The sequence below is a fragment of the Coloeus monedula genome (genome assembly GCF_965178545.1).
Source record: "Coloeus monedula genome assembly, chromosome: 22".
Lineage (NCBI taxonomy): Eukaryota > Metazoa > Chordata > Aves > Passeriformes > Corvidae > Coloeus > Coloeus monedula.
In genome coordinates, this window is record NC_138802.1 from 1,243,791 (window position 1) to 1,269,998 (window position 26,208).

At 56.7% G+C, this 26,208-nt stretch overlaps 1 protein-coding gene across 1 annotated transcript in view; it reads left to right on the forward strand.

The window, feature by feature from the left end:
* Positions 1-26,208, forward strand: part of SAMD11 (sterile alpha motif domain containing 11) — a gene marked incomplete at both ends in the record, with an annotated part of 83,940 nt that overhangs the window by 47,255 nt on the left and 10,477 nt on the right. Inside the window, 3 exons of the mRNA XM_082295514.1 lie at positions 9,028-9,120; positions 15,293-15,457; positions 19,636-19,786. Of these exons, the coding sequence (XP_082151640.1) occupies positions 9,028-9,120; positions 15,293-15,457; positions 19,636-19,786 (409 nt within the window). The remainder of the gene's footprint in view (positions 1-9,027; positions 9,121-15,292; positions 15,458-19,635; positions 19,787-26,208) is intronic.

Here is a 26,208-nt window from a genome sequence, read left to right on the forward strand (position 1 = left end):
CCTTGCAGTGACCTCGTTTGGCTTTGCACTGAGACCCAGAGCTTTCATATGCTAAGGAGGAGTTAATATTGGGGCTGGAGAAGAATTGGGATCAAGGATGTTGCAGCTAATGGTTAGAGACAGGATCCCAGCGAACGGCTGCTCTGGGGGCGCGGGATAATGAGCCGGGCTGCAGACATGTTTTCATTTAACTAAGCCAAACAACGGGGAAAAAAAGCAGCAGCCTTTATTGGACTGCTGCCTTAAATTGAGCAGAAAATCAGCACCAAATGGGCATCCAGGAGCTGGAAGCCCAGGCCCTGTTGTTGACGTGTTTTCCCGTGAAGGACAATTGTTTACCTTGGCAACGTGAGGGTCGAGGCTCTGTCACTGCTCTTCGTCCTCTGGGCCTGGAGCTGGAGCACTGTCCCCTCTCTGTGCTCTATTTAAATTCATTTTTATGTCTCCTGGAGCCTTGCAGGAGTGGGAGGTAACCAACAGGCTTTTGTAGCACAAGCAGAGGTCTTGGGAAGTAAAGGAAAATTGGGAAAAGCCAACATGGAAGCATTTCTTTTGGCTGTGCCAGCACAGGTCAGTGCAGGGGATTTTGCTGCTGGGAGTGTTCAGGTTTTATTCTTGGCTGTCACTGCTGGAGGACAAGGAGCCGAGGCAGTTTAGGGCCCTGTTGTTGGAGCTCAGTTAAGGTTGGAAAAGACCTCAAAGATCATCGAGGCCAAGCTGGGCAGGGGTCTGAGCCAGCCCCCTCCGTGCCTGGTGGGGACGAAGAGTCTGTCCCTCCCTGGGGCTGGATCCACCAAACCCACGGCCAGCACATGCAGCAGCTTCAGAACTCCAGCAAACACTGACTCCTGCTCCTCCTGCTGCCTTCCCTGCAGCCCTGGGAAGAGCCTGATCATCCTGCTTCCAAAAATAACCTCTCCCTGCCCCCTGCCTCCACCTCCTTTGCCAGGTGCCTTTCCAGGCAGCTGGGGAAGAGCTGCCAGCAGATCCCTGGTGCCGTGACACCTCCCTGGTGTTCTGTACAGACATCCAGGAACGTGGCCTCTGCCTTGTCCTCCCTGGCTGCTGGCTGGCACCCGGGCACAGCTGGCAGAGCCCCTGTCCTAGGGGAGGAGCAGGCTCGGAGCTGCTGCTGTGCCCCCTGCTCCTGCCAGGCTGCCAGGAGTGCCCAGTGGGTCACAGGTGACAGGCAGGGACAAGTCCTGCTGAAGGGACAGGGGTGCAGGGACCTGTCTGTGTCCATGGAAATGTTGCCCCAGGCTTTGGGATGGATGCACTTGAGAGAAATCCACCAGGAAAAGAGCCCTGGGCATTGAGAGCCCCGGGGCAGTGTGTGAGTGACCCTGGCACTGCCTTGGCTTGAATTCCTGCCAGCTCAGCCCTGCCCCAGCTCGTGTGCCCCGGGGCTGATCCAGGCTGAATGGGAAAGAGGACAGAGCTGTTACTCTGGTTTGTGAGAGGTCATTGCTGCTTTGTTTATTCTCCCTCCTGCTGTCCCTGCTCATCGGGGTGAGCCCGGGGGTCCCCACAGGGGCTCAGGAAAGAGCTCACAGCTGCTTTCCCTCTGTTCAGCATCTCTGGTGGTTCTTGGCCTCTCGGTGCAAATCGAGGAGCTGGGTGGGGATTCCCCAGGGTTCAGTTGCAGCTCTGTCACCGTGGGGAACGGGGATGTCCCCAGGTACAGCTCGTGGCTTCACCCCTGCACGGGCAGTGGGCAGTGCTTTGTGCCAGACGTGAGCAGACCTGGGAAGAGTTGTTTAAGGATGGAGGGCTGGGCCTGGGAAGGATTTTATTAATGATTTGCTGTGAGCAAGAAGAGGGTCAGCTGCCTATTTCATTCCTTTTTCAGCTCTGCACAATCTTGCTGTTCCCAGTTCCTTTTCTTCCCTTTGCTTTTTTCCCCTTTCCTGCTCTTTCCCCTCCTCCCCGCTTTTCTTTCTTCTCAAACCCTTTCCCCCCCCACTTCCTTTTCCATTCCTAATCCCCATCTCACAGACACACACATCCTTCTTCCTTCCCATTTCTCCTCCTCTTCAGTTCCTTGTCCTGGTCCCTGCCTTCCCTTCCCCACTCCCTCCCTCTCCCAGCTCCTGGGAAGAAGACAATTTGAAGGTTTTCCGCTTGGCTCTCAGCTGAGAGGCTCCTTCCCTCAAGCCAATCAATGGGAGCCTTTCAGCCCCACTGGGGCTTGGCAAACATGAGATCAATAAGTTATTAGCACCATTCTGTCAGCTGTAATGTGGAGATTGATCGGGGCCGGGGCTCCTGCTTGCTGCCTGGCACTTCCCCAGCCTGATAAAGATGACAGATTAAGGGAATAAGAAAAAGGAATTAAGGAGTCTGGCTGTCAAAGCTGTCACGGGCTGGAGGAGCAGCGTTTTTTTCAGGGGCTGAATGAGTGCAATTGGACATTTAAATGGTGCTAAGGGGGTACAGCACCACCAGCAGCTCTGCTGGAAATCGCTGCCCTCGGCCTTCCCTGTGCTGAGGAAACGCTGGGAGCCTTGGGAAGGAGCAGCTCTGCTGGGTGCTGGAGGGAACCGCAGGCTTCTGAGCACCCCGGAGCCAGCAGAGGGACAGGGGTGCTGTCCCTGCCTCCCTGGGTGACAGGTGGCATTCCCCAGGCCTGAGGAGTCTCTGTGCCAGGGGAGTGGTGCCAGCTCTCACGGCTTTTTAGCACAGAGGGAGAAATTGGGGCCAATCAAGCTTTGCCCAAGAGGTTTGTGGTCACAGAATCCCGGACTGGTTTGGGTGGGAAGGGACCTTAAAGCCCATCCAGTGCCACCCCTGCCATGGCAGGGACACCTCCCACTGTCCCAGGCTGCTCCAAGCCCCAGTGTCCAGCCTGACCTTGGGCACTGCCAGGGATGGGGAGTTCATAACCTGTTTGTTGGAACTGTGCTCAGGTCCCTGATTTACCAAACTTCCCCCTTCTCCTGCGTCACCCACTGGAACCTGCTCCTTTCCAGGCAGGAAAATGAGTCTCCACAAGGCCTGGACTTCCAGCCCACTCTCCCAGCTGCATTCTTTAAATCTTTTCTGTAAGAAAGTTGGGATTCACAAGTTTGTGATTGCTAAAAAGCCTCTCTGCAGCATATAAAATTAATTCAGATCTCTCTCTTAAGTGCAGTATATCCTTTCCATGAGCGTTTTTCATACTATGAATATTTACCACCTTTCCGTGGCTTTGGTGCATGCTGTAAAAATGAATTTTGTAGGAACCTGGGAGCCAGAGGGATGTTGGAGCACCTTCCCTAATAAACAGCCTCGTTCCAGGCAGGCAGCAGGATGGCTCCAGCATCTCCTGCACCTCCCTCTGTTTCATTCCTTGGGATCTGAAATATTGGCCATTCCTTTCAGGTGCCTTGCTCCAGCTGGGGAGATGGAGCGTGAGGAGGTGGGAAGCAGCAGGATACTGTGGATGGTGGGAGGAGAGGCAGATGGTCCTGTGGAGCTGAGGAAGGGGATCCAGGCTGCTTCCCGTGCCCAGGAAAGGCTGGTTGGTGTGTTATCTGCTGGGAATCCTGCTCAGCCCCCTTCTTCCCGTGTGCTGTGGTTAACTGGCAGCCGGGGAAGGGTCGGTGACACCGAGCCAGCCTTTGTGGTGCTGCTGTGACATGCACTGGGATCAGAGTGGTGATGGGCACTGGCTCTTGCTGGAGCCCTCCTCTGCTGCTGAGAGCAGTGACTGCACAGCCAGGCTGAGCCAAAGGCCTCTAAAAGTGAGGGAAAAGAGAGAACTCTGGTTATTCCATGGTGCATCCTCCTTGCTTGGCAGTGAGAGCCCATTCCTGTGTCCCATCCCTCCCTCCCCTTTGTTTCCTGTTTTTCTTTGTTGCCCGGAGTCCCTTGTCCCAGGGAGCTCAAAGGGTGATGCTTGGGGAGGGTTCACAGACACCCCGGGCTGTGCTGGGGACAGTCCTGAGCCAGCAGTGCCCCCCTGCCCTGCTGTCTGTGCTGTCAGGCTGCTCCTGCACGGGAGCGCTCCCCGTCGGAATCTGAGTGACACCAGCAGACAGATAAAGGTGTGGGGACAGCAGGAGCAGCGAGATAACCCGGGGCAGTCACTGGGGCTGGAGCCTGCTCCTGCCACGTCCCAGACACCATTACCTGGCCTGCTGGGAGGGGGATGCTGCCTTTATTTTGCAGCTGCTTTGGCATTCCCCATGCAGAGACCCAGCAGTATTCCCTGTCCCCTCCTTCCTTGCTGGAGCTTTCCCTGCCCTGGGAGCTGCCCTGCTCTGGTATTGTTCCAGGATCCCAAATCCCAGAAGCTGACTGCTTCCCTGCCCCCAGCTTCCCCAATAATTTTTTTTTTCCCCATTCTTGTTGCCCTCAGTTAAATTATGGCCCGTTACTCCCATGACCTTGTGCTTCCCTCTGCCTTTGTTCTGTGGATTCCTGCTGGTGAGGGCTGGTGCTGATGGATCCCCCTCTCCCACCAGCCTTTGTTGGGAGCAGCTCTGGGCCTGCTGAGCTCCAGCAAGCTGGGGCAGCTGCTCACAGAAGCCTGTGGCTGGGAGAAGGAGTCCCCAGGATGTCCCCAAACCTGCTGTGTTGGACACAGGGACAGGAGGAGCGGCCAGGATGGAGCTCCAGGCTCGGCTGAGCGGAGCAGCTCCTCTGGTGGGAGCCTGTCTGTGCCAAAGGAAAAGGGGAAGATGCTGCCAAGACATCTCAGAGTGGCCAGTGGGGATTGTCATCCTCAGGGCTGGAGTTAAGAGCAAGGATGTTTTCCCTCTCTTAAAATAATAGGAAAGGAGGTGGAAGAGGGGCTCTGGTCTCGCTGGATGTTGGCTGGCCGAGCCTGGGTGGTTTCCCGTGGAAGTTGGCTCCGTTCTCTGTTTACTCGGGACTTTGTGGTCCAAGAAGCTTTCAGAGCAGGCTCAGTGCTGTGCATGGGGAGCGTGAGATAGGTCTCAATCTCTTCCCATTGTGCTGGAGCAGGAGCACAGTGCAGGAGAGTTTAGTGCAGGAGAGTTTGGTGCAGTCCCTCAGCCGAAACTGGGGCCCTTTGTAGCCCATTCAGCAACGCTGGGAGGGCAAAAACCTTGTGAGCAGCTCATTAATCTCCCTTCTCCAGGTGACCCCTGTGCTCAGCTCTCACCATGAGTGTCCTTGGTGCAGATTCCCTGTGGAGGGTGGGGATAAAGCCCCTCTGTCTTTGGGGAAGCCTAGGGATAGGTTTTCTAATCTCCCCAGACTTAGGCTCCCAAGTCCTCTCCTCAAAGCTGATCAGGAGGCTTGGGGTTCTTAGATGTGTTGGTGAGGATGACTCTTAAGCCAGGCAGCTCTGCTGAGTGCAGGGAGGCTGAGGATTAGAGCAGGGCAGGAGACAAAATAACCCCCCCAGCCTGGCTGCCACACCAGCTGGTTTATGGGGCCGTGCCCACATCCTTTCTCCTGCTGCTGCAAAGCCTGGGGTGATCCCTGTGCTGGGGACAGAAGTGCTGTCCTGCTCCAGCTGCTTCCCAGCCCTGTCTCCATGCCCCACTGCAGGAGTGCAGCAGGTGAGTGCTGGGCTTCCCACAAAAGAGGGGAGGAAAAAGTCCACTCTGATTTCTACAGCTTTGGGGAAAATGTTCCACTTTGTCCCCAAATCCTCCCTCTGGGTCGCTTCCTGTGCTGCCTTGCCAGGCCAGCATGAGCCTGGGATGTGATGTGGGATCTGGGGACCTGTGTGGGGACCTGGGTGAGGGGGTTTGTGCTCAGGGCTGTGCTGCACTGGTGGCAGTGGGTGATCAGTTTGCCTGGGGCTTCCCCCAGCCCCCCTTCCTGGTGATACTGCCTGGCCTGGCTTCATAACCCTACAGTTCCACTGATAATGTCTTTCATTTTCAGCAGTAATATTAAAAACTGCCCTGATTGGGCTTCCTTTCAACTGCAACACTCTGTAAGAAGGCAGGAGAGAGGAGGCAAAAGCAGGGATTTGGAGAACAAAACCCCAGCCATCGCTCCCCATACTTTCAGGTGGATGTTGTCTTTTGCAGGTGCATGGGCTGAGCAAAATCTGTCTTGGGGCTTTGTGGTCGATGAGCAGCAAGGCACTAAATGCACAACCTGTGTCTGGGAGGGTGCTGAGACATCCAGGAGCTGCTCTGCCAGCTCATTTGCAAAACATATTTGGTTTTGCTGCTGCTGGTGCTGCAAAGTCAGGAGGGGATGGACTGTGGCTGCTCCCATCTCGGTGTCCTGCTCTTTGTGTCAGGGCAGAGAGGGGTTGGATGGTGGAGATCCAGGGCTGGACTGGAAGTGCAGGGTGCTGTGGAAGGGCTGGGCAGGTGGCAGTGGGGTGGCAGAGCTGTGCACAGGACTGAGGAGGAGAGGATGGGTGCTGGAGCACAAACACCTCGCTGAGGTTGTACCCTGGCAGCTGGGAGTTCACTGAGTTACTAAAGCAGGTGGGACCTGCCTCTCTCTGCTTGCAGCTCAGGAAGCAAAGATGGGCTTTGACTTCTTAAAGCCCTGGGCTGGGACTCAGAAAATCTGAGTTCAGTCCTGTGCTCTGCTCCCGACTCGGTACATTTGGGGTGGGTCGTTACGTCTCTGTGATGATCTTTATGCTGATCTTTATTCCCTTTCCTTGCTTACTCTATCTCTTGTGCATTTAGTCCCCACACTTCTGGGGCCAGAGGCATCTCTGCCACACTGCAGGGCTTTGCCTTAACTGAGGAAATGAATAAAAAAGAGGAAGTGTTTGATTCTGTGATGTCACTGAAAAACTGCCGGGGGCAGCCCAAACCCAGAGTCAGCACGTGGGATTTGGTGCTGTGGGACGAGGTGAACCTGAGATGCCGGGAGGATCACCCTGGGGGTAACTGTGGCATCCCTCTGGAGGGAATCTGGACTGTGTGGAATCTGGACCCCTCTCCCAGGGGCTGATGTCACACCTGGCTGCTCACCTGTGGGGCTCGGGGGCTGGTGGAGCACGGGTCGGAGCGGGCTGGTGTCAGTTCAGAGTTCCTGCGTGATCCTGGTCTTGCCCTGCCCCGGTGCAGCCAGCTGGGAGGAGATGGGGCTGCTGACGTGCGTGGGAATGGCTGGGAATGGCTGGGAATAGCTGGGAATAGCAGGGCCCGGCGCGAGCCGGAGCGAGCGTCTGCCGGCAGATGGGCCCGGGGGTGGGAGAGGAACAGCGGGAGGGAAGCAGGGATGGGGGAACGAGGTGCCTTGGCAGAGCTGTGAAACCAAGGAATCTTCACTGCTCGCATTCCAACTGCTGTCACATGGACCCCGTGCTTCTGTCACCAGTTCTTTTCCATGGAGACTCCTCTGCCTCCAGCCCTGCTGGGCTCTGCTGCCTCCTGCCCGGGCTGGGAGGGGCGAGCGGAGCAATGGGACTTGTGTTGTTCCAAAGCCACAAATCCTGGCTGAGAGCAGTCCTGAGGAGGAGCAGGATATATGATCTTGGCCTCCAGCACTGAGGGTTTGCAGTATCAGGGTAACGTTTCCAGGAAAATCAGCATGAAGGATGGAGCATTCCAGGGGGAGGGAGCTGCTGGCTCTGGTTGTGCTCCCTGGCCAGGTACCTGCGAGCTTGGGAAGCTGAGAGTGGCTGTGGACGAGTTATGTAAGGGGTAAACTGAGGCAGGAGGAGTGAGAAAATGCCGATTGTGTGGACAGGCTGACTCGGCACCTGGGATGTGAAGTGCTGAGAGAGCTCCAGCGCTGTCACCAGTGCTCCTGTCCTTCCCTGGCTCTTCCCAATTCCCTCTGTTTTGCTGTGTTTCCTTGGCTTTGGGTTCTGCACGGTCACAAGCCTCTGCATCGTCTCCGAGTGCCAGTTTTGCTGAGGGATTTGGTGACAGGGTCGTGGCAAGCTGAGTTTGGAGGCAGCTTGGGCTCTTCAAAGCCTTGAAATGCCACTTGGAACTTCGCAGAGCTGCCGGATTGCTCCTTGGGCAGAGGCACCTGCTGGGGCTGCTCTGCTCAGCCCTGTGCTCTGATCCCCTGATAAATCCCTGCCACGGCAGCAACCTGGGCTGCTCAGCTGCATTCCAAGTGATGGGGAGTGATCCTGAGTGCAGGGGACAGTTGCTTGGCTGGAAATGTCCCCTGGAACAGCGATAATGTTGTTGTTGTTATAAGTAGGACCGAGGGGGTTTGTAACCTTCCTTAACCCCCACGTTTCGGGCAGATTGCAGCAGCCTGGCTGTGCTGGGGCTCACAGGCAAATCCAATCCGTTCTCACTCAGATACGCTGCTTATTTGGGAGATTTTTTAAAAAATTTTTTCGTTCTTTTAAGGTGCTGCATCTTTAACAAGCCCTTGATAGATGAGAATTTGATGCTTGCAGTGACAAACAGGCTCTTCCTTCCTGCCCATATGCACCATCATGCTTTCAGTTTCCCCAGCGTTATTAGGGGAGGATATTGATTCGAAATCTGCTCGGGGATGCTGTAATTGTGTATTAGAGATTTGGTGTTGGTTTGGAGGGCTGCAGTAATGCAAAAGGCTTGAGTGTTTCCGTGCAATCCAGAGGGGGAAGATTGCTGAGGACCTTGAGGTTTTGAAGGAGGAGGGGGGAGGGAGGGGGAGAGACAGAGAGAGAGAGACAGAGAGAGAGAGACAGAGATACTGTGGTAGGAAGATTCAGAGATCTGTTGTGCTTTTTTTTTTTTCCTGTGTTGTTTTTTTCCTCCCCTTCCTCTCCCCCAGTTGCTTTGCATCAGGGCATGAAAGGAGTGGAAACACCGGGGGGACAAAAGGCACCAGAGCAAATGATGAAACTCAGTAAGGAAATCAACTGGATTCAGAATTTATGGCTTGAAAACGTTGCATTGATCAGTGTATGAATAGTCATTATGTGCTTTTGGGCTGCGTGATTAGGAAAGCAGATCAAGGCTCTCAAGATGATGATTTTTCTTACTTTCATTTTTTTCTCTCTCTGCTTGTAATATCTCTGTGTGTGTGTGTGTGTGTGAGAGAGAGAGAGAGAGCAGCAAAATACCAAAGTCTCTCTGGTCGCTCCTGCACAGAGGAAAGTGCAGCCTTCTCTGACACTCAGCTTTCTCATCTCTCTCCTAGATGAAATTTTAGGCAAGAGAAGAGTATGTTCTCCCAACAGCAGCAGTGAGTGTCCTTTAGAGAGCAAGAAAGCCCGAAGTGAGTCCCCAAAGGGTAAGTGCTGCTTCTCCCTCCCCCACCCCCTTCCCTTTCTTCTCCTTTCCCGTGAGTGGAACTTAATTGAAATTAAGGAGGGAGGGCTGTGGGGTGGGAGCTGTGTCTGGCACTGGGGGTGCAGGAGGAGGCGACCAGGGCTCTGTTTTTCCTTTATCTCCTCGGAGGGAGCCTTGCAGGGCGAGAAAGGGGATTGCCTCTTAATTACAGTAATTGCTTGATGATTATAAAAAAGCAGGCTGCAGCCTTTGAGGTGGATTTTAGGGGTGTTCCTACTTTTTCAGGCAGAATGTCTTGATTGCATGTTTAATATAAAAGGTACACACAGGCTGATCGTGCTGGCATCTGCTCCTTTAAAGGGAAAAAAGGAGCCTGTCAGGGAGAATGGGGCTGCTGAGTTTTCTCTTATGCATTTATGGCAGCGTTCCTATAGAGATGGAATCTGCAGAAGGTTTCTCTATTTAGGGTTTGGTTTGTTGTTGTTTTTTGGGTTTTTTATCTCTTGATTTGCCTTCCAGTTCTTTCCTATAAACGTGATTTTTAAACTTTCTTTACGACTGGCAGAGTGGGATGGGTAATGGAGCCTGCAGTTAATGAGTTTGTCTCCAGGTTGAGTAAATGAGGTTTTGCAGGCCGTTTACTTAAAGGCTTTGTAGTTAATATCAGACTAATTAGCTGTCAGTAATACCCACCTCCATCCCTGTGCCTAAACCTGCACTCTCTGGCCATTAAAAAACCCAAAGCAGAGCAGCTGTGTGAAGCTGGATCCTGCTCCCTGGGTTTGGAGTCCAGCTGAGACTCCTCCAGGGGTGGATTCCCAATAAACCATCCAGGGAATCTCAGAGGGCACTTCTTGCAGCAGTTTGTCCTGAGGCCTTCTCAATCCACGTACTTCATATTCTGCTTTATAAAGATCCGTTGTGGGGACCTCTCCTGCAGCCTGATCTCTCAGAATCTTCCTGTTCCTTCCCTCCTTGTGCCCAGATGATGATCTGAAGGCAGAATTCTCGGAGAGGATGTTGAGTGCTGGTGTCACTATGGAAAATACCAAATCCTCTCTGATGTAACTCTCTCCTGCCTGTTAACTCTTCTGGAACAGCAGAAGTGCCTCAGATTTTACTGGGAATCCTCTAAACTGCTCCTCTTTATCTGTTTTCCTTGATTTTTTCCCCCCATCTGCTCTATTCCTGTTATCCCTGGAATGTTTCTGCTGGCTGTGCAGGTGAGTTCCAGATGATGCTTCCACAGGTTCATAAACAGATTGGTTCCATCAGATGCGAGGCTCCTGGGACACATTTTCTATTTTGCTCTTCCTGCTGAGGTTGTGCCCCTTGTAATTCCAAGTTTGTGCTCGGGAGCTGAGTCCAGGGAACAGAATCTGTGTGGGCTGGCTGGGAAGGGGCTGAACTTCAACCAAGCCATGTGAAACCAAGGGATTGCCTTTGGATTTGTCCTCAAAAAGTGCCTGAGCTGGCACAGATGGATGTTTTTGCCATGGGAGCATCAGGGTCAAGTGATCTTGTTCTGTTCCTTTCCTTGGGCCTTCCCACCCTTTTTGCAGGCTGAGGGCAGGGTGAGGAGCCCTTGGCTTTGCAGGAAGCACTCAGGATCTAAATCCTGCTCCTTGGATCCCAAAGTTGCAGGGATTCCCCCAACTTTTTAACAGAGGAGTTCCCAGGAAGCCCTGAATAAAGCAAAGTTTTGTTTTCTACTCCCACTTTGAGGTGAGACAGAATGGAAATTCAGAGCTGGGCCTCTTGCTGATCTCCCAGTGGTTTTTGTTAGACCCTGGGGGAGCCCCTGTTCTCTCCAGAGCTGTGCAGGAATTTTAGCCCAGGCTGTGCTGATGCTGGAATTGGAACAGCGAGGGGCTGAGATTGCTGTGCTTTGGGGCTTTTATCTCCCCACCCCGGGGTGAAAAGGGGCTGCACCCAAGGTTTGTGTCCTAACCCCCCTCAGGCTGAGCACTCCCATCCTGCTGTGAGCCAGCAGCACTCCTGTGGCGTGGATGCCACAGGGAAAACACGGTCCCTGTGTTCCCAGCTCTGCCTGGAAACAGAAGGACCCACCTTGTGTGGCAAACCCTTCCCAAACGGGATGGCCCCTGATGGATACTCACTCACCTGGGATTTGGGAGCTGCTGCTGTGAGGCAGTGCTGGACAGTGTGGGGCTTTGGCTGGCACCCAGAGTGCAGTTCAGGAATGGGAAGGGAAGCAGGGACTGGTTGGAATTCAGGATCCCATCAGCCCCTTGCTGTCTTGCTGGAGGAGCCGGGGCTGCAGCATCTCCTGGGACCCTTTCCCTGCAGCCTGGTGCTCCCGTGCCTCGTGCAGGTGCTGCTCCTTCACCTCCTGCATCCCAGGGATGGTGATGGGCTCCAGGCAGGATCTGCCCCTCTCCATCCCACGCTGACCCTGGGAGCAGCTCTGGCTCAGGCACAGCTGGGCTGGCTCTGGAAGAGCCTTGGAAGAGGAGCAGTGACCCCGTGGCTCAGCTCGCGCTGCCGTGGCCGCTCCTGATGGGGCGAGGGGAGCAGAGGCGGCCAAGGAAATCACTGCCGCTCCTGAGCTGAGCGAAAAAACACCTGTAGGGCTGGAAACCCTTCCAGAGGGAAGCAGCCTCCTTCCCTTCCCTGCCCCCTCCGCAGAGCTCGCTCCAGAGATCAAAAGGGAGCCGTGTCTCGGAGGAAACGGGGCCGCGCTGCCGCTGTCAAACAGAGCAGAACGCTCCCGGTCTCCTGTGGAAACGGGAGCGCCTCGGAGCCAAGGCTGTGCTGGCAGGGCACGGGGGACACAATTCCCCGGTGAAACCCTCGCTCCTGCGTGGCTGGAGGTCTCCTTCCCCACTGCCTGGAGACTGAAATGCGGCTGGAGGATGGCGGAAAGGGAAAATGGGGAAGAGCGTTTCGGTTCCCGCTTGAGCTGCTGAAAAGCGCGTCTGGTAGGAGCCTTGGGGAGGCTGGAAAGCAGGCTGGATGAAGTGCTGGCAAACACACGTAGGGAAGGACACTGGGCTCACCCCCTGGGGGCTGGATGGGCTCACAGGCTGCTCCTGCTGCCATCCTGCTTTCTGTGCTATTGTGCACCTTCTAAACCAAAACAAAATCTCTCTGGTCTCTGGTTAACGAAGGAGCCCAGAACTGGAGCTGGACTGCAGCTGAGTAAGTCAGATCCAGCCTCTGTCCGTCTGTCCCTCTCCTTTGGGGGGGACATCCATATGCTGGTGGCTTTGGCAGCTGTCCAATTAGGCCGAGGGAAGAAATGAGGTTTGGCCCCGTTCTTGCTGACAGCACCACTGCCCCCCAAACCCAGGCTGCTGAACATGGGGGAGTGGGCACAGGCAAGAGAAAACCTGAAAGCTGCTGACCAAGCCCCAGCCTTGGGTCTGGGGTGAGATGGGTTTGCTGCAGGTTCCTTGAGCTCTGACTGGGGTTGAAGAAAGGGAGCCTTGGCCTGCCACGGGTTTCTTGTAGGACAGGAGGGGGGGGATGGACAGGCTGGGTGCTCCTGTCCTGTGTGGCGTTGCCTGGGGAGGATGAGCCTTGGCAAATGTTGTGGAGAGGCTGTGCAGCAGTGAAATGTCCTTGGGTCTGTGCAGAACCTGAGCTCCCGTGGCTGTGCTGGCAGGACCCTGGCAGAGGGGTGGAAGCTGGGAGAGCTGGGCTCCCCTGGGCTGGGGTGCACAGGGGATGTGCTGGGTCTGCAGAGGGCCCAGCAGATGCCTGGCTTGGTTCTGCCTCCCGGGGGCTGTGCCAGAGTCCATTTCACACCTAGTGGCTGCAGGAGATTTGGCGAGATCAGTCTCCCGCATTACCCCTGGTAATGACAAAAGCAGACAGCAAAGCTCCAGCAAAGCTGGAATTACTGCCGGCTGAGTCATGTGAAATCTTCCAAGTTTTAAGCATGGAAATCCAGCCTTTCCCTGGATTCCTCCTTCCTCTTAGCCTCCCCTCGCCACCCCCATTCTCCCTCCCCTCCTTGCACCTGAAATCTGCTCTGCGGCTGATCCGATAGAGTTTATGGTAATTAAGTGTTATTAAATCCCCTCCCCCCCTCCCTTTTTTGCTCTAATGACACAGCTGTGGGGGAAAAAAAAAAATCAGTGTTTTTCTAAATCAGGTCTGTGGCTTTGCTCCTTAGACCTTTGGGTAAGAGCATCAGGAGGAACTGAAACCGTGAGCTTCTGCATCCCTGGGGGAGGTGGCGGGGTGGAGGAGGAAGAGGAGGGAATCCTCCCTGGTGGGAAGGAGACCTGGAAGGGAATTCTGTCCTCTCCTCCCTCCCCTGCTGCTTCCATGGCTGTCTTGCAGGTTTGGGGTGGGATTGAGGGAGCAGGCACAGCACAGTTGTTTCCAGAGCAGCTCCTGCCTTTGGGGTCTGGTTTTTGGGGTGGGGGACCCAGGACAGTGTGGGAACCCAGCTCCTCATCCCAGCGGGGTCGGGAGCAGCCCGTGAAGCCGGGATGTGCCCAGGGAGCCAGCGGGGCCGGGGTGCAGATGTGTGTCACTGGGGCACCGAGCTGAGGCTGCAGGGACAGACAGTGCTGTGCTGAGGGCTGGCCTGAGCTGCAATCATTTCCCTTTTGCACTGGCCTTGGGAGCCAGGGATGCCACCCTTCGGTATTGAAATGCTGTGCAGCTCAGACTCTATTATTATTATTGTTGTTCTTATCATAATCAATCATTAGAATTATCATTGTTATTATCATTATTCATTATTACTTATTTTTATATTTTATTACTGTTGTTATTATTATTGTGATGATGGTGATGGTGATGTTTCCCCCCTGTGTTTTGGGGAGAGGGTGGCTTCGTTACAGCCCGTGAAAGCTGCATCCCCCCAAAGCCCGAGCCCCTGTGCCGGGCTGTGCCGTGGCTTGGGTGTCAGACAAAGGCAGCGCCAGTCCCTGAGCTGCTGTGGCAGGGCCTCGTTTCACAGCCACTCTGTCTCCTGGGCTGTTTCTGTCTGCCCCTGACTCACCTTTCCTGATAGGAGCCCTTCTCTCACCTGTGGCACAGACCCACGGCCCCTCCCAGCAGCATTTCCAGTGCCCGTGCATCGGCCACGGCGCTGGTGCCGAGTGCCAGCCCTGCAGCAGCAGCACCTGCCCTGCTCCCCCAGGGGCTCTGCCAGCGACAGCAGGAGGCTGGAGGAGCAGCAGGAATCCGGGGCACACGGGAGGGTGGCCCTGCCACTCGCCGGGCATCACGGTGGTCCCTGGCTGCGGCGTGGGGGGAGCCCGTCCTGCTGCGCCCTTCCCCTCTGCCTGCTCAGAGCGTGCCTGGGAGTTCCTCTCTGAGTAATGAAAAGGCTTTGCCTGTGGGAAAGATCCAAGATAAAATAGTGTTGGAGCAGCCAAGGCGGAGAGCAGTAATTACTGTGAGCTGTGCTTACAGTAAACACAAAACCCCTGTGGTTTTCTCTCCCTGACTGCCAGACTGGGATCCCTCCTGCCCCCGGAGCAGGCAGGGCTTTCCCCAGAGCACCTCCCTCCCGGGATCTGCAGTCATTCCGGGAACGTGGAGAGGGAGGGGCTGATTTGGATGGCCTCAGGTACAGATGGGAAACGACCTGCTCCCGAGATGTCCCCTCTGAGAGCTGGGCAGGTGGATGTCAGCACTGTCCCTTGGGTGCGTGTCAGCATTGCTCGAACATCTCTCACTTTGTGGTGTCCTTTGAGTGCTCAGAAAGGTGGGGGAAAGAGGTGCCTGTCTGGTCAGGTATGAGCTGAACAAAGAACTCACATCCCCGAAGATGAAGGGCTGAGAACTCGGTGAACTCTTCCATCCTCCCTGTCCCCTTTGAGGGTACAGAGCTTGCAGGCGATCTTGTGTTGTTGCAATGCAGTGCTTGGTGCTTCAGGGGGAAGGAAAAAAAAAGGTTGGTGAGGGTTTTTGTGTGCTGTGGACTTTCCTGTACGTAAATATGGAGATTTAGTAGGTTGCAGGTGGTCTTGACCACATTTGATGGTACATCTCGAGCACAAGGACAGCTGATGTGGCAGCTGGGTACGTCAGGCCCAGTGGGGACAACAGAGAGCTGTGGGAATTGGTGCTAATGTCCCTTTACCCCTGTTCCTCTCTATTTTTGTGCTGTCCCTGTACTTACCTCGATTTTCCACTGTATTTCTCTCTGAAAAAAAAAAAAAAGACCAAATCTTTGTGCTCCTCAGAAAACTCGCACACGCCTCTGCTGGAGGAGGCGGTGACACAGATGACCCCGGAGGAGCACTACAGGCGCATGATGTCAGCCCTGAACGAGCACGGCACCTTCGAGGAGCAGCAGCAGCAGCGGCTCTACCAGCTGGCCAACAGCATGGCAGTGCCCAGCCACGGAGGTAGGGCTCTGCTTCCACGTGGGATGGGGCTGGGAGATGTCCCTGAGCCCTTGGCTCGTTTGGGATGAGGCTGGGAGATGTCCCTGAGCCCCGTGTGTGCTGAGGGCTTGGTGGGCTGCAGTGCTGGCTGTTTGTTGTGCCGTGGGTACACGTGGTGTGGTGTACCCTGCTGAAGGGGGTCCTGTGGGGCCTTTGTCCATCTCTGTGGAGGAATCTTCCCTTGGCCATCTGTTAAATGCTGATTCCTTCTGCAGCCATCCAGGGGGATGTGCTTTTCCTTCCCGGAATGCAGCAGCAGCAGTGCTCTGTGTTTTGCAGGGGAGGTGAGGGGGGTCCTTCTCTTCCCTTGTTTCAAGAGTTTGTGTCCATCTGAGTATTGGGAATCTCTGGAGTAAGAGATTTGGGTTGTGGTGTGGAGCCAAGGGGATGAGATGGAGGCAGTGCCAGACAGTCCTGACATATAGGGATGGGAATGGTGAGATGATGTTGCTGCCTTCTCCTGGGGCTGGAGCAGTGTCTGGAGGTCCTGCAGTCCTGGGATTTGGTGAGTCCCACACGGATTGAGGGGTTGCTGGAAGGTTTTCCCAGGGTTTTGGAGGGAGCTGGCTGGATCCAGCACGTCCTGGGCTGTGCCTAAAGGGGGCACCAGGCGGTTGCGGGATCACCTTGGATCCACTTGGATGCAGGATCCACGAGCATCCCTGCACAGGTACGGGCTCCTCACCCACTCCAGCTGCCCTCGGGTGAGCAGAACCTGCTGGCACTGGCCCAGTTTGATGCCAAGCAAAGCTGTGCCCTGTCCTGAGTCCTCTCCTGCATGGGAGTGAAATAACTCAGCTGGATCAGGCACAAGCCAGGGACGTGGCAGAGGTGGTGCTGTTCCAGAAGGCTGGAGTGTCACTGAAGGGCAGAGCCGTGCAAGGATCTGTCCCTCTGCTGCTCGCTGCCCGAGGTGTGCAGGGCTGGCACATCCCAGCCCGGCTGAGGCAGGGCAGGAGCACCAGCAGCCTCAGCGGAGCATCCAGCGAGAGCTGGAGGAGAATCTCTGGTCTCGAGTGTAAATCCCCAGGGCTCCTTGTTAGGTTAATGAAGAGGCTGTCTTCTTTTCCACTCTGTTTGATTTGATTGGCTTCTCTGGGGGCAGGAAGGCGATTGCTGTGGAGGAAGGATTTGCTTATCAGCAAAGGCCCGGCACAAACCTGCCCCAGCCCCCGTGGGGAGCGTGGCACCAGCTCTGGGTGGTGCTGGGCTGTGCCAGGCATCGCAGAGCTCCTGCAAACTCAGCTCATGGCTGAGGGGCAGAGCCGTGTGCCACAGGGCTAGGGTGGTACAGGGACGTGCGGGAACACGCGCAGAGGGAGGGACAGGGTGTGACAAAGGGGTGGCACCCGCAGGCAGGAACGTGCTGAGTGCTCAGCCGTGACGTGGGGGCTGTGCAGCCCGTGGGGAGCCCAGCAGAGCTCGGACACAGCACAGAACGTGGGGTGTGAGCAGCACTGGGACAGACACTGGCCCTGGGTGGCTGCTGGGCACAGGGACGTGTCCATCCCACCAGGGTGTGCTGGGGGACAGCTGGGATCACCCCTTCCCCCCAAATAACGAGAACAGCTCATTGCATTGAGAGCTTGACGTGTTTTTATGATGATGATTAAATTGTCTCATCAGCATTTGTTGGGGGGGGTCACGCTGGGGTTTTGGGGTGGGCAGGGGGGGAGGAGGCGCCTGCACAGCCAGACTCGCTCGGGGAACACTGACAAGACAAAACTTGGTGTATTTTTGGATTGTCTCCACACCACAGGGCTCTGGTTGGGCTATAAATTATTAGTGCCAGTACAAAGCGCAGTTTATCTGCGGGCTCACATGGAGGCACCAATAACATTAATAATTTAAAAAATGTTAATAATTTAGAAATCTTTTTTTTTTAATTGCTTTTCAGCCCCCCCTCCTCCGCCCCCGTTCTCCCAGTGGCATTCATCCCACATTCTGAATTCAGTCTGTCTCCGTGCCTGGAACCTCCATCCGCCAGCGTCCCACTGTCAATCAATCTGATTTCCCAACTGTCAGAGTGCAGGATTGTAAATAACAGATCCTCGGGGGGGTCTGGGCAGCAGGGAAGGGGCGCAGGGGAGGGGAGGAGGGGGAAGGGGAGAGGAGAGGGGGTGTGTGCGGGGGTTGTTGCGGTCATTCAGGATCAATGCGGCTCCTGGAGCTGGCTGCACGCCAGGCTTCTAAATTACAGCCGCCGTGGCAATCAGGAGTGACCTGGGTTTTTCAGATAATTAATTTATAAACATTGGAGGTGCACGGTCTCCCTGGCTCGGTGAATTCTCTGGGCTTTTTCTGTGATCTGATGGTGTTCGGCTGTTTCTCACGGGCTTGTGCAGTTCAGAATTGTCATTTTAGTGTTTGTCCCCTCGGCTGGGGGCGTGGGGACAGGGGAAGGAATGTGGCCAGAAATTTGGGCACCACTGTCCCCCTTCCTGCCAGCAGAAACAGCAGCTGTGGGAATGTTCTCACCCCACCTCAGGGCTTCAGCCCTGACCATCACCAGAGTGTTTGATGCTGTGATTGATGGAGCTCAGGCTGGGCTGGGCACATCTTGGTGCCAGCAGGGACAGGGGTGGCTGGGATTCCCAGAAGCGAGGGAAAGGAGCCTGGTGGGAAAAGGGAGACAAGGAGTTGGGAGGCGTGGCACCTACAGGGTTGTGCAATGCTCCTACAGGAATGTGGCTTTACAGATCAGCTGTGGGAAGAGGTGGATGTGCTTCTGGATGTGAGGGCTGTGCAGGGTCAGTGTTCGAGGTGTGATGCTGCCTGAGATAAATCTGCCTCTGCTCCTCTCCCCAGCTGTGTTTTGGTTTCCTTTGGCAGGTTGGTGCAGGGTGAGGGAGGTTTCCTCTGTGGGGATGTTTCCTGTGCACCACATGAACGGCAGCAGAGGCTCTGGGGTGGGATGTGAGCTCTGTGTGTGGGGATTTCATACAGATTCGGGGACTGAGGGACTCCTCATGCTTAACTGGGAGAGAGCAGCTCCCTGGAAAGGCCTCAGCGTGCCTGGCACAGGTGTCCATGGCACTTGTTGTTCCCTGAGTGGGAAGTGGCACACGGGCTGTACCTGCATCACCTCCCCTCCTTGGCTGTGCATGAGGTGGGGTCCGGCCTTGCCTGCTCTGTCCATCCCAGGGCACTGTGTGGGCAGCCGGTCTGCACTGACCGCCCCGAAGGGACTGCCCAGGTGCCACTGCCCAGGTGCCACTGCCCAGGTGTCACGGCTGGGGTGACACAGGTCACAGGTGCCAGCGCAGTGCAGGGTGAATGAGGGGGTGCGTTTCCTTCTGACCTGTGGCTGTGTCCTGGCAGCGCCGTGCCTAAGGCCGGGAGCAGGGGCCCCTTGCTGTACCCCATCCTCAGCTGCTCCGGGCCCAGCCCTTCCCTGTCCTTGCTGTGCCAGGCAGGTGCAGCCCTGCAGAGCCCCCGACGGGGGTCCAGGGCAGGGCCCCGAGAAGCTCGGCGGGGGCGGAGGGGACACGGCGGGACCGGGGCAGGTGCCAGGGCGGCTCCGCTCGGGACCGACCGGGAGAGGGAGTTTGGGGAATGCCTCCCTCTCCTTCTGCTCTCCTCGCATCCATCCATCCCTCCTTCCATCCTTCCCTCCCTTTTTTTCCGCTCCTTCCCTCCCTCCTTCCCTCCCTCCCTCCGGCAGGAAGGCAATTAAAGAGCAAATCCACCCCCCTGCCGTAGTTGCACAATTTCCTCCGCTGCCAAACTCCCTGGGCGGCGGGGGCGGATCGCGCCCGGAGCCGCTCGGCCGGGTGAGTGCCGGGGCCGCCGCTCCCCGCCGGGCTCCGCCGCCGCCCCGGCGCCCGAGAGCCGCCCCGAGCCGCGGGGGTGGCCAGGGGAAGGGGGGGGGACAGCGGAGCCGCTGTCGCCCGGGGGCTGCGGGCACGGCCGGGAGCAGCCCCGGGGCAGCGCTGTCGCCCGCGGGGAGCCGCGAGCAGCCCCGGAGCGGCCCCGGGGAGCGGCGGCGGGCGGGAGCGGGGCGGGGGTGCCTCCGTCTGTCCGTGTGTCCGTGTGTCCGTCTGTCCGTGTGTCCGAGCGGGGCCGGGGCTGGGGGGTGCGGGCGCGGTGCCGGGCAGCAGCAGCAGCAGCTCCTCATCCCTTCCCTCCGCTGTCCCCAGATCTGCTGCGGGCGCGGCAGGAGGTGGCGGCGGCGGCGGCGGCGCGGACCCCGGGCGCGATGGAAGCGCACATCCCCTCGGCCAGCAACTCGTCCAGCCAGCGCAGGAAGCAGGGCCTCCCCCAGCACAGGGACAGCCACTTCCCCGACAGGTACCGAGGCACGGCCGGGCCCGCTCGCCCGCCCCGGGGCGGGGTTTGGGCAGGGGCGGGGGGCTCGCACCGGGGCACCCTCGGGCCGGGCTGGAGCGGTGGCACGGGTGGTGTGGGCTGTGGGAGGGGGAGAGCGACTGGGTCAGGCATTGCGATGGGCTGGCCAGGGGAGTGGGGGTGTCACCGTGCCTGGAAGCGTTCAAAAAGCGTGTGAATGTGGCATTGGGGACGTGGTTTGGTGGTGACCACGGCGCTGTCAGGGTAATGGTTGGACTCGGTGGTTTTAGAGGGCTTTTCCAACCTTAAGGGTTGTGTGATTCCATGGGAGAGGGCAGCAGTGCCCGGGGTGGGCAGAGCTGGTTTGCCTGGGCGAGGTGTGACCGTCTCCTCTGGGGGCTGTGCAGGTTCAGGGGTGCTGGGGGTGCTCCTGCCACACTCCGGGGTGTCTGTGTGGAAAGGGGGGGATCTGTGCCTGTGCACATCCACATCCAGGGGAGCGACTGCCAGGCTGGAATGATCCCAAACCTGTGCTGGGTATCCAGAGCAGATGCCGCTCTCACCTGCTCTTGGGCACAGAGCAAGTTAAGGTGTTTTAAGTTTGCATTTCGTAGCATCCCCAGATAACGAGAGAGAAGAAATGCTCTGAGATGGAACGGAAAGAGAAGAAGTTTTCTTTGTTAGGGAAAAGAGCCTCAGCTTGCCTTTCCCACTGCTAGGAGTGCTGGAAAGCCGATATCCCCCCGCCCCCAGGAAATTCTAGCTCATTTATCTTGCTCTGTGCCACGAGCCATTCCCTCTGCAATCAAGAACTTCAGAGGGAAATTAAATTAAAGCTGCGTGCGTTCCTGACAGGGATAGCGGGATGGGAGAGGGCCGTGGGGATGCAAAAGCTTTGGGTATCATGGGATGAGCACTGAAAGGCTCTGCTATTTACACTTCTTTTGGCTTTTGTGTCGGGATGGGGGCGGAGCAGGCTGCCCTGTCAGCTCTGTAGGGTGTGTATGGATGGGTTGAGTCCAGAGCCTTTCCCCCCATTTAGAGCCTTGGAGATGCCGTCTGGTTTTCCTTCTCTCCCACCAATACCTTTGCACTGAGGAGGGGCTGGGCAGCCCTGGAACCTCTCTCCCACAGCGCGTACTTTGGCTAACCCGCCCCGTAAATCCGCCCGCTCCGTGCGGGTCGCAGCAGACCTGGGAGGGAGGAATGCAGGGATGGAGGAGCCTCCGTGCAGCCGCTCTCAGGAACGCTTCCCCAGCGCTGTGTGGGCTGGAGAGGAGCCAGGCCAGCCCCAGGGCTGCCTGGAAAAGCATCCACGGAAGGGTGGAGGCTGCTCACAGGAGGGGCAGACTGAGAGTGGGGAGATCCAGATCAAACCCAGAGGTGTTTGCCACTGGCGGGCAGGTGCTGGGGGGATGGAGCTGGGCCAGGCCAGGAAACGTTCCATGGTTTGGGAAGAGCGGAGGGAAGTTGCTGGCTGGGTCAGGGGACAGGGACTGAAGACTGGGAGATGGCTCTTGGACCAAACCACTGCTGCTCATCTTGATTGAGTTGGCCAGGCTCTCAGGGGTGATAATCCGTGTTAGCAGAGCCGGGGAATCCTGCTGGGCAGTGGGAACTGTGCCCCACAGTCATGGCTTGACATCGTGAGTCTGTGGCTGTCCCATCCCTGCAAGTGTCCAAGGCCAGGTGGATGGGACTCTGAGCAACCTGGGACCGTGGAAGGTGTCCCTGCCCATGGCAAGGGGTGGAACTAGGTGGTTTTTAGGTCACTTCCAACCCAAACCAGGCTGGGATCAGTCCACAGGACCAGTATTTCTCCCCAGAGGTCTGCAGCCCCCTGAGCACCGCCGAGGGGTGTCCCTCTGCTCCCTCTCAGAAGTGGCCTGGTTGGAGCTGGCCTGTGCCAGCTGTTCCTCCGGAGCACCACAGCTGTTTCTGGAATGCCAGGAGAAGCCGTGGCCATGGGTTGTAGAGCAGTAAAGTTTTGTGGGGGGTAATTCCTCCCCTGCATTCCCTGTTAGCCTCGGGTTTGTACTTAGTGCTGTGGCCCTTGTCAAGGGGGTAAATCAGAGCAGCCTCGTGCACCTTTGTCCTGCAGGAACAGAAATTCCCAAGGGTCCCGGTGGGCACTGGCAGGGGAGGAGGCACTGGAGGAAGCTGCCTCACATTCCCAGCAAACATAGGTGGATTTATGGTGTCTCCTTTCCCAGGAGCAGAGGTAATAACCACAGTGCAGGGGCATGAGAGCTGCTTGGCGCGGTGTTAAAATTCCATTTCCACGTCCTACCGGGAGATCTGTGCGGCTCAGGTGAGCTCTCAGCTTTGTGGGCAGGAATAATCGGTGACTTCAGCCCTTCAGCTGGCAAAGCAAGAGGGGGAAACCCCCACTGGTGACCCAGTTGCATTGGTCAGGGCAGTGCTGGTGTTTCTGCAGAGGCAGCGATGCAGAGAACGTGCCTGGCAATGGGAGCTGTGCCCGCAGTTTTCCGCTGCCCAGGTGTGAAGGGGCTGAGCTGGGGGACACTTGGGAAGGTGGGTGGGTGTGCTCAGACATTTTTCATTCATTAATTTTTACATCTTTGCTGGTCAGAAACAGGCTGGGAGGTTTGGCTTTGTGGGAATGAGACACACAAACACGTGGATATGGATTTTCTTGGACCAAGGTCCTGATAGTGGCATAGTGGTCCCTTGACCTCTTTGCTCCCTTCTCCATCTCTTGGAAGGAGTCAGTGACACTGAGACATCTTGCCAAAAGCAGACTCAAGCCACAGGCTGGAGAATTCATTTGCTTTCCTGGTTTTGGTTCCCTAGATCCTTTCAAGATGGATTCAGCTTGGATGCTGGAGTGCCAGGGCCTGGTGGTTTGTTTGGGAAGATGGTTGAGTTCAGTGTTATAAAAAGACTTGGATGAGGAAGGGGTACAGCTGAAAGGTGCCACTGTAACTACTCCAGCCTGGAGCTCTTCCCATCCCCAAACTGCTGCCTCTCCTGCAGAGCTGGCAGGTGGCTGTACCCCGCAGAGCTGCTTGGATCCTGCTCCTTGGGTGCTGTCTCCAAGATTTGTTGGCAATGGTTCCGCTGGGTCCTTTAGGCTGGCATGTTCCTCCCCGAGGTGCTCATCCCTGCTTCTCTCTGTGTGGAGCCTGGGGAAAATTTCCTCTTGAGGGAAAATCTTCCATGCCCTGCACACAGAAGGGGTTGGAGAGGAGCTGGGGCAGGGCTGGGTGAGCTGCTGGACTCTGTGGGCAGTGGGGTGAAGCTTCCTGGTTGGATGTGATGCTCCAGTTTAGTGCTGGGAGTTGCTGGGAGCTCGTTCTGGTGCCTGCAGTGTGTGGCAGGGTCTGGGGGGACCTGCCCCTCTCTCGGGGGCAGAAGGCAGAGCATGGCCACAGACAGGGCAGGTGTTGGGTACAAGCACTCAGGGGCCTGAAGAAGCAGTGGGGGCACAGTTCATGTCCCAGGATCCGGGGGAAGGCGGCAGGGAATGCCAGGGGACACGGAACGCTGCCAGCCTGAGCTGCCATCAGCACCCCCATCCTGGGGTCCCAGGAAGCCCAGCCCCTCGGCAGGAGTGAGCTGGGGGTGGGAGCCACCGAGTGCGCGAGAGGCCCCCGCTGCCTCCCCTGCAGGAGCTGACAGACACCGTGCACCAGCCAGAGGCTTTCTCTGAGCAGAGATGTGCCCAAAATACCCAGGCAGCATTTTTGGATTCCCGTCTTCCCATCTGCTGTTGCTACGGTTTGTTCTTCCACCACCTAATTCCTCCCCCTGCTTTGGGGAGGTTTTCCTTTTCCCTGCTGGCTCCTTGGGCACATCTCCTGCCCTCTCTGGGCACCATCTCTCTCCTGCTCTTACCCACCCCAGCCCTGAGTCCCCCACTCCTCTCTGAACGCTCTGATCTTCTGATTTTTGCCCTGGCAGGATCCCTCCCCACATCCCAGCTGGCTGAATGTTCTGCAGAGCAAAGGCCAAAGAGCCTGACCTGATTTAACCAGTTTGGTTTCAGCACCAGTTTGGATTTTGAGGGGCAGCACAAACCAGCCCCTCTCTGTGGCCAGGCCTCGCTGCTGCCCTGGGAGGGCAGTGCCAGCACATGTTCTTTTCCTGCCTGGAAATCCCAAACACCATTTTTAGCAAGGCCTTTGATTTTATTTATTCTCCCTTCCTGGCAGTGTCTGGGGATGGCAGAGCAGCGAGGAGCTCTGTGCCTCCTGCCTGTTACCTCGGGTTTAAAGTGTCTCTTCCTATCAAATGCAGAGCAGAAGAAAGCAGAGCTTTCATGCATTCTTTCCCCCCCCCCCCCTCTTCTTCCATCCGTTCTAAATTTATTTCCATGCCTTGCCGGTTTCAATCTGCATTTCCTGACCCTCTCACATCTCCAGTCACAGCCTGTGCTCCGAGCCTTCCCTGGGAGCTCGGATTGAGCCGGGGGGAGCTCTGCTCGGGACTTGGGAGGATATGATGGGGTTAAAGTGAAAGGCTTGGCTTTAACAGTATAATGTGTAACCCCATAATGACTTTAAATATTGATTATTTGAAGGCCATTAGTGCTTATTGTTAAAGAAAAGTCGATACTTTTTAAGCCTTGTGAACCATTTGTCTCCTGTTAAAGGACATATCAAATTTAGCAGCGTGCAGTGCAAATCCCCTAATACCCTGCTCACAAGCCTCCAGCTGGCATTTTAGGGGGGGAAGAGGAAAAGGGGGCTGGGGGAGGAATGTGCAGCAACACAGAATTGCTCTCTGCAAGGTAAGGACAAGGCTTATCAGATGTAATTGCCGGGGGCTAAATTCACCTCCTCAGAGTAGGGGACTGTAATTCTGACTCTGGGCTGTGGAGGAAGAGGAGGAAGGAACTTCATGGGGGATTCAAGGCTGGGAGAGGGTGCAGGGGTCGGTGTTTGGTGCACAGCTGTTAAAAACACAGCAGCCTTTGTTAAGGTCTCGGGGGTTTTTCCTCGGGGGGTGCCAGTTCTTTCCAAGCTGGCTGGGAAGCAGTTGGCTGGCTGGGAGGGCTGCCCAGCCCCGTGCCAGGGCACGACCTGGTGCTGCTGCCTCCCTCCTGTGCCAGCTCCCCGTGCCAAGGACGGGGCAGATGGGCTGGCAGGGAGCAGGGCAGGCTCCGACAGGTTCTGTGCCCAGGAGGATGGGTCTGTTGGGGTGGCACAGAGGATCTGTCCCTCGTGGCCACGCAGCTGAGGGGTTCCCCAGGGCTCTGGAGCAGAAGCTGGGCAGCATCAGGCTCCCTGCAGGCAGGAAAATCCCCTCTGCCCTAAATATTTATGAGCATGCCTGCCTGCTTTCTAAGGTCTCTGCTGCTGGGACTGGTGCTGAGCAGGAGAGGTGCAGTGACCTCTGGGTTTGGCTATTTGCAGCCTTTTTGGGCTGTTTTGGTCATCTGCAGCCTCCCTGCTCTGACCCCAGGGTGTGACAGTGCCGTGTGAGGGACCTTGGGCTGCTCCTGGCCGCACCAGCAGCCGTGTGTGGGTGTTTGGGGGAGCTGAGGGGTCTCTGTGTCCCGCTGTGCCAGGCAGGCACGGTGACAGCGTGTGTCAGTGCGTGTTCCCGGATTTCCCAAACCTTGGGGCTCGTCCCCAGCGTGTGGTGGAGTGTGTGGGACTGATGTGGCCCATCCAGCCCCTCTTCCAGCCACCTGCAGCTGCTTTCCAGGCTGCCGTGCTCATGGGATCGGGTCCAGGAGCTTTGTCCTTTTGCTACATCCCATTCCCCAGCCAGGCACCCAGAGCAGGCCCAGGAAGGCAGGGAAGCTCCGAGGGAATGAACTGCAGAGTCTGGAGCAGATGTGCATTCCTTAGGGATCAAAGTCATGCCCCGTAGCACAACATGAAAGCCTAAAAACAACCTCTGATGAGCGCTGGGCTGCCACCGAAGGGAGAACCCTTCCTTTTCCAGCGCCCGGCCCTGATCCCCATCCAGCACTCTCCTTCCTGGGCACAGACTGGCGTCAATCAAGGAGCTCCTTTGTTTTTGAGCTCTCCACGGGCAACCCGGAGCTCCTGAGGAAGCACATTCCCAAGGCGGGGAGGGCCCGGCCACGCGATGGTTAACAGCGACTTGATTTCCTAAATTGCTTCTTATAAAACGACCAGCACGTCTGCCAGGCTCGTCTCCCCATGATTACAGCTAATTACGATCGAGCGGACACCTCGGAGCCCCCGTCACGCCGCTTTAATTGTCCCTTATTCATCCGCGGGCCGGCGCGGGTGGCAGCAGCACTTGGCAGCCCGGCGACCGCGGCCCCGGCTAATTGTGAGGCCTCGGGGATTAGGGCAGGTGATTACACACTTCACGGTGTAATTACATAAGCATCGCTTGGCTGCTGCCCCGGCTCGGAGCCGAAGGTCGAGCGCGGCGTTACCTGAGATTAATTGGAGCTGCCAGCGGAGCGCGGCGCGGCGCAC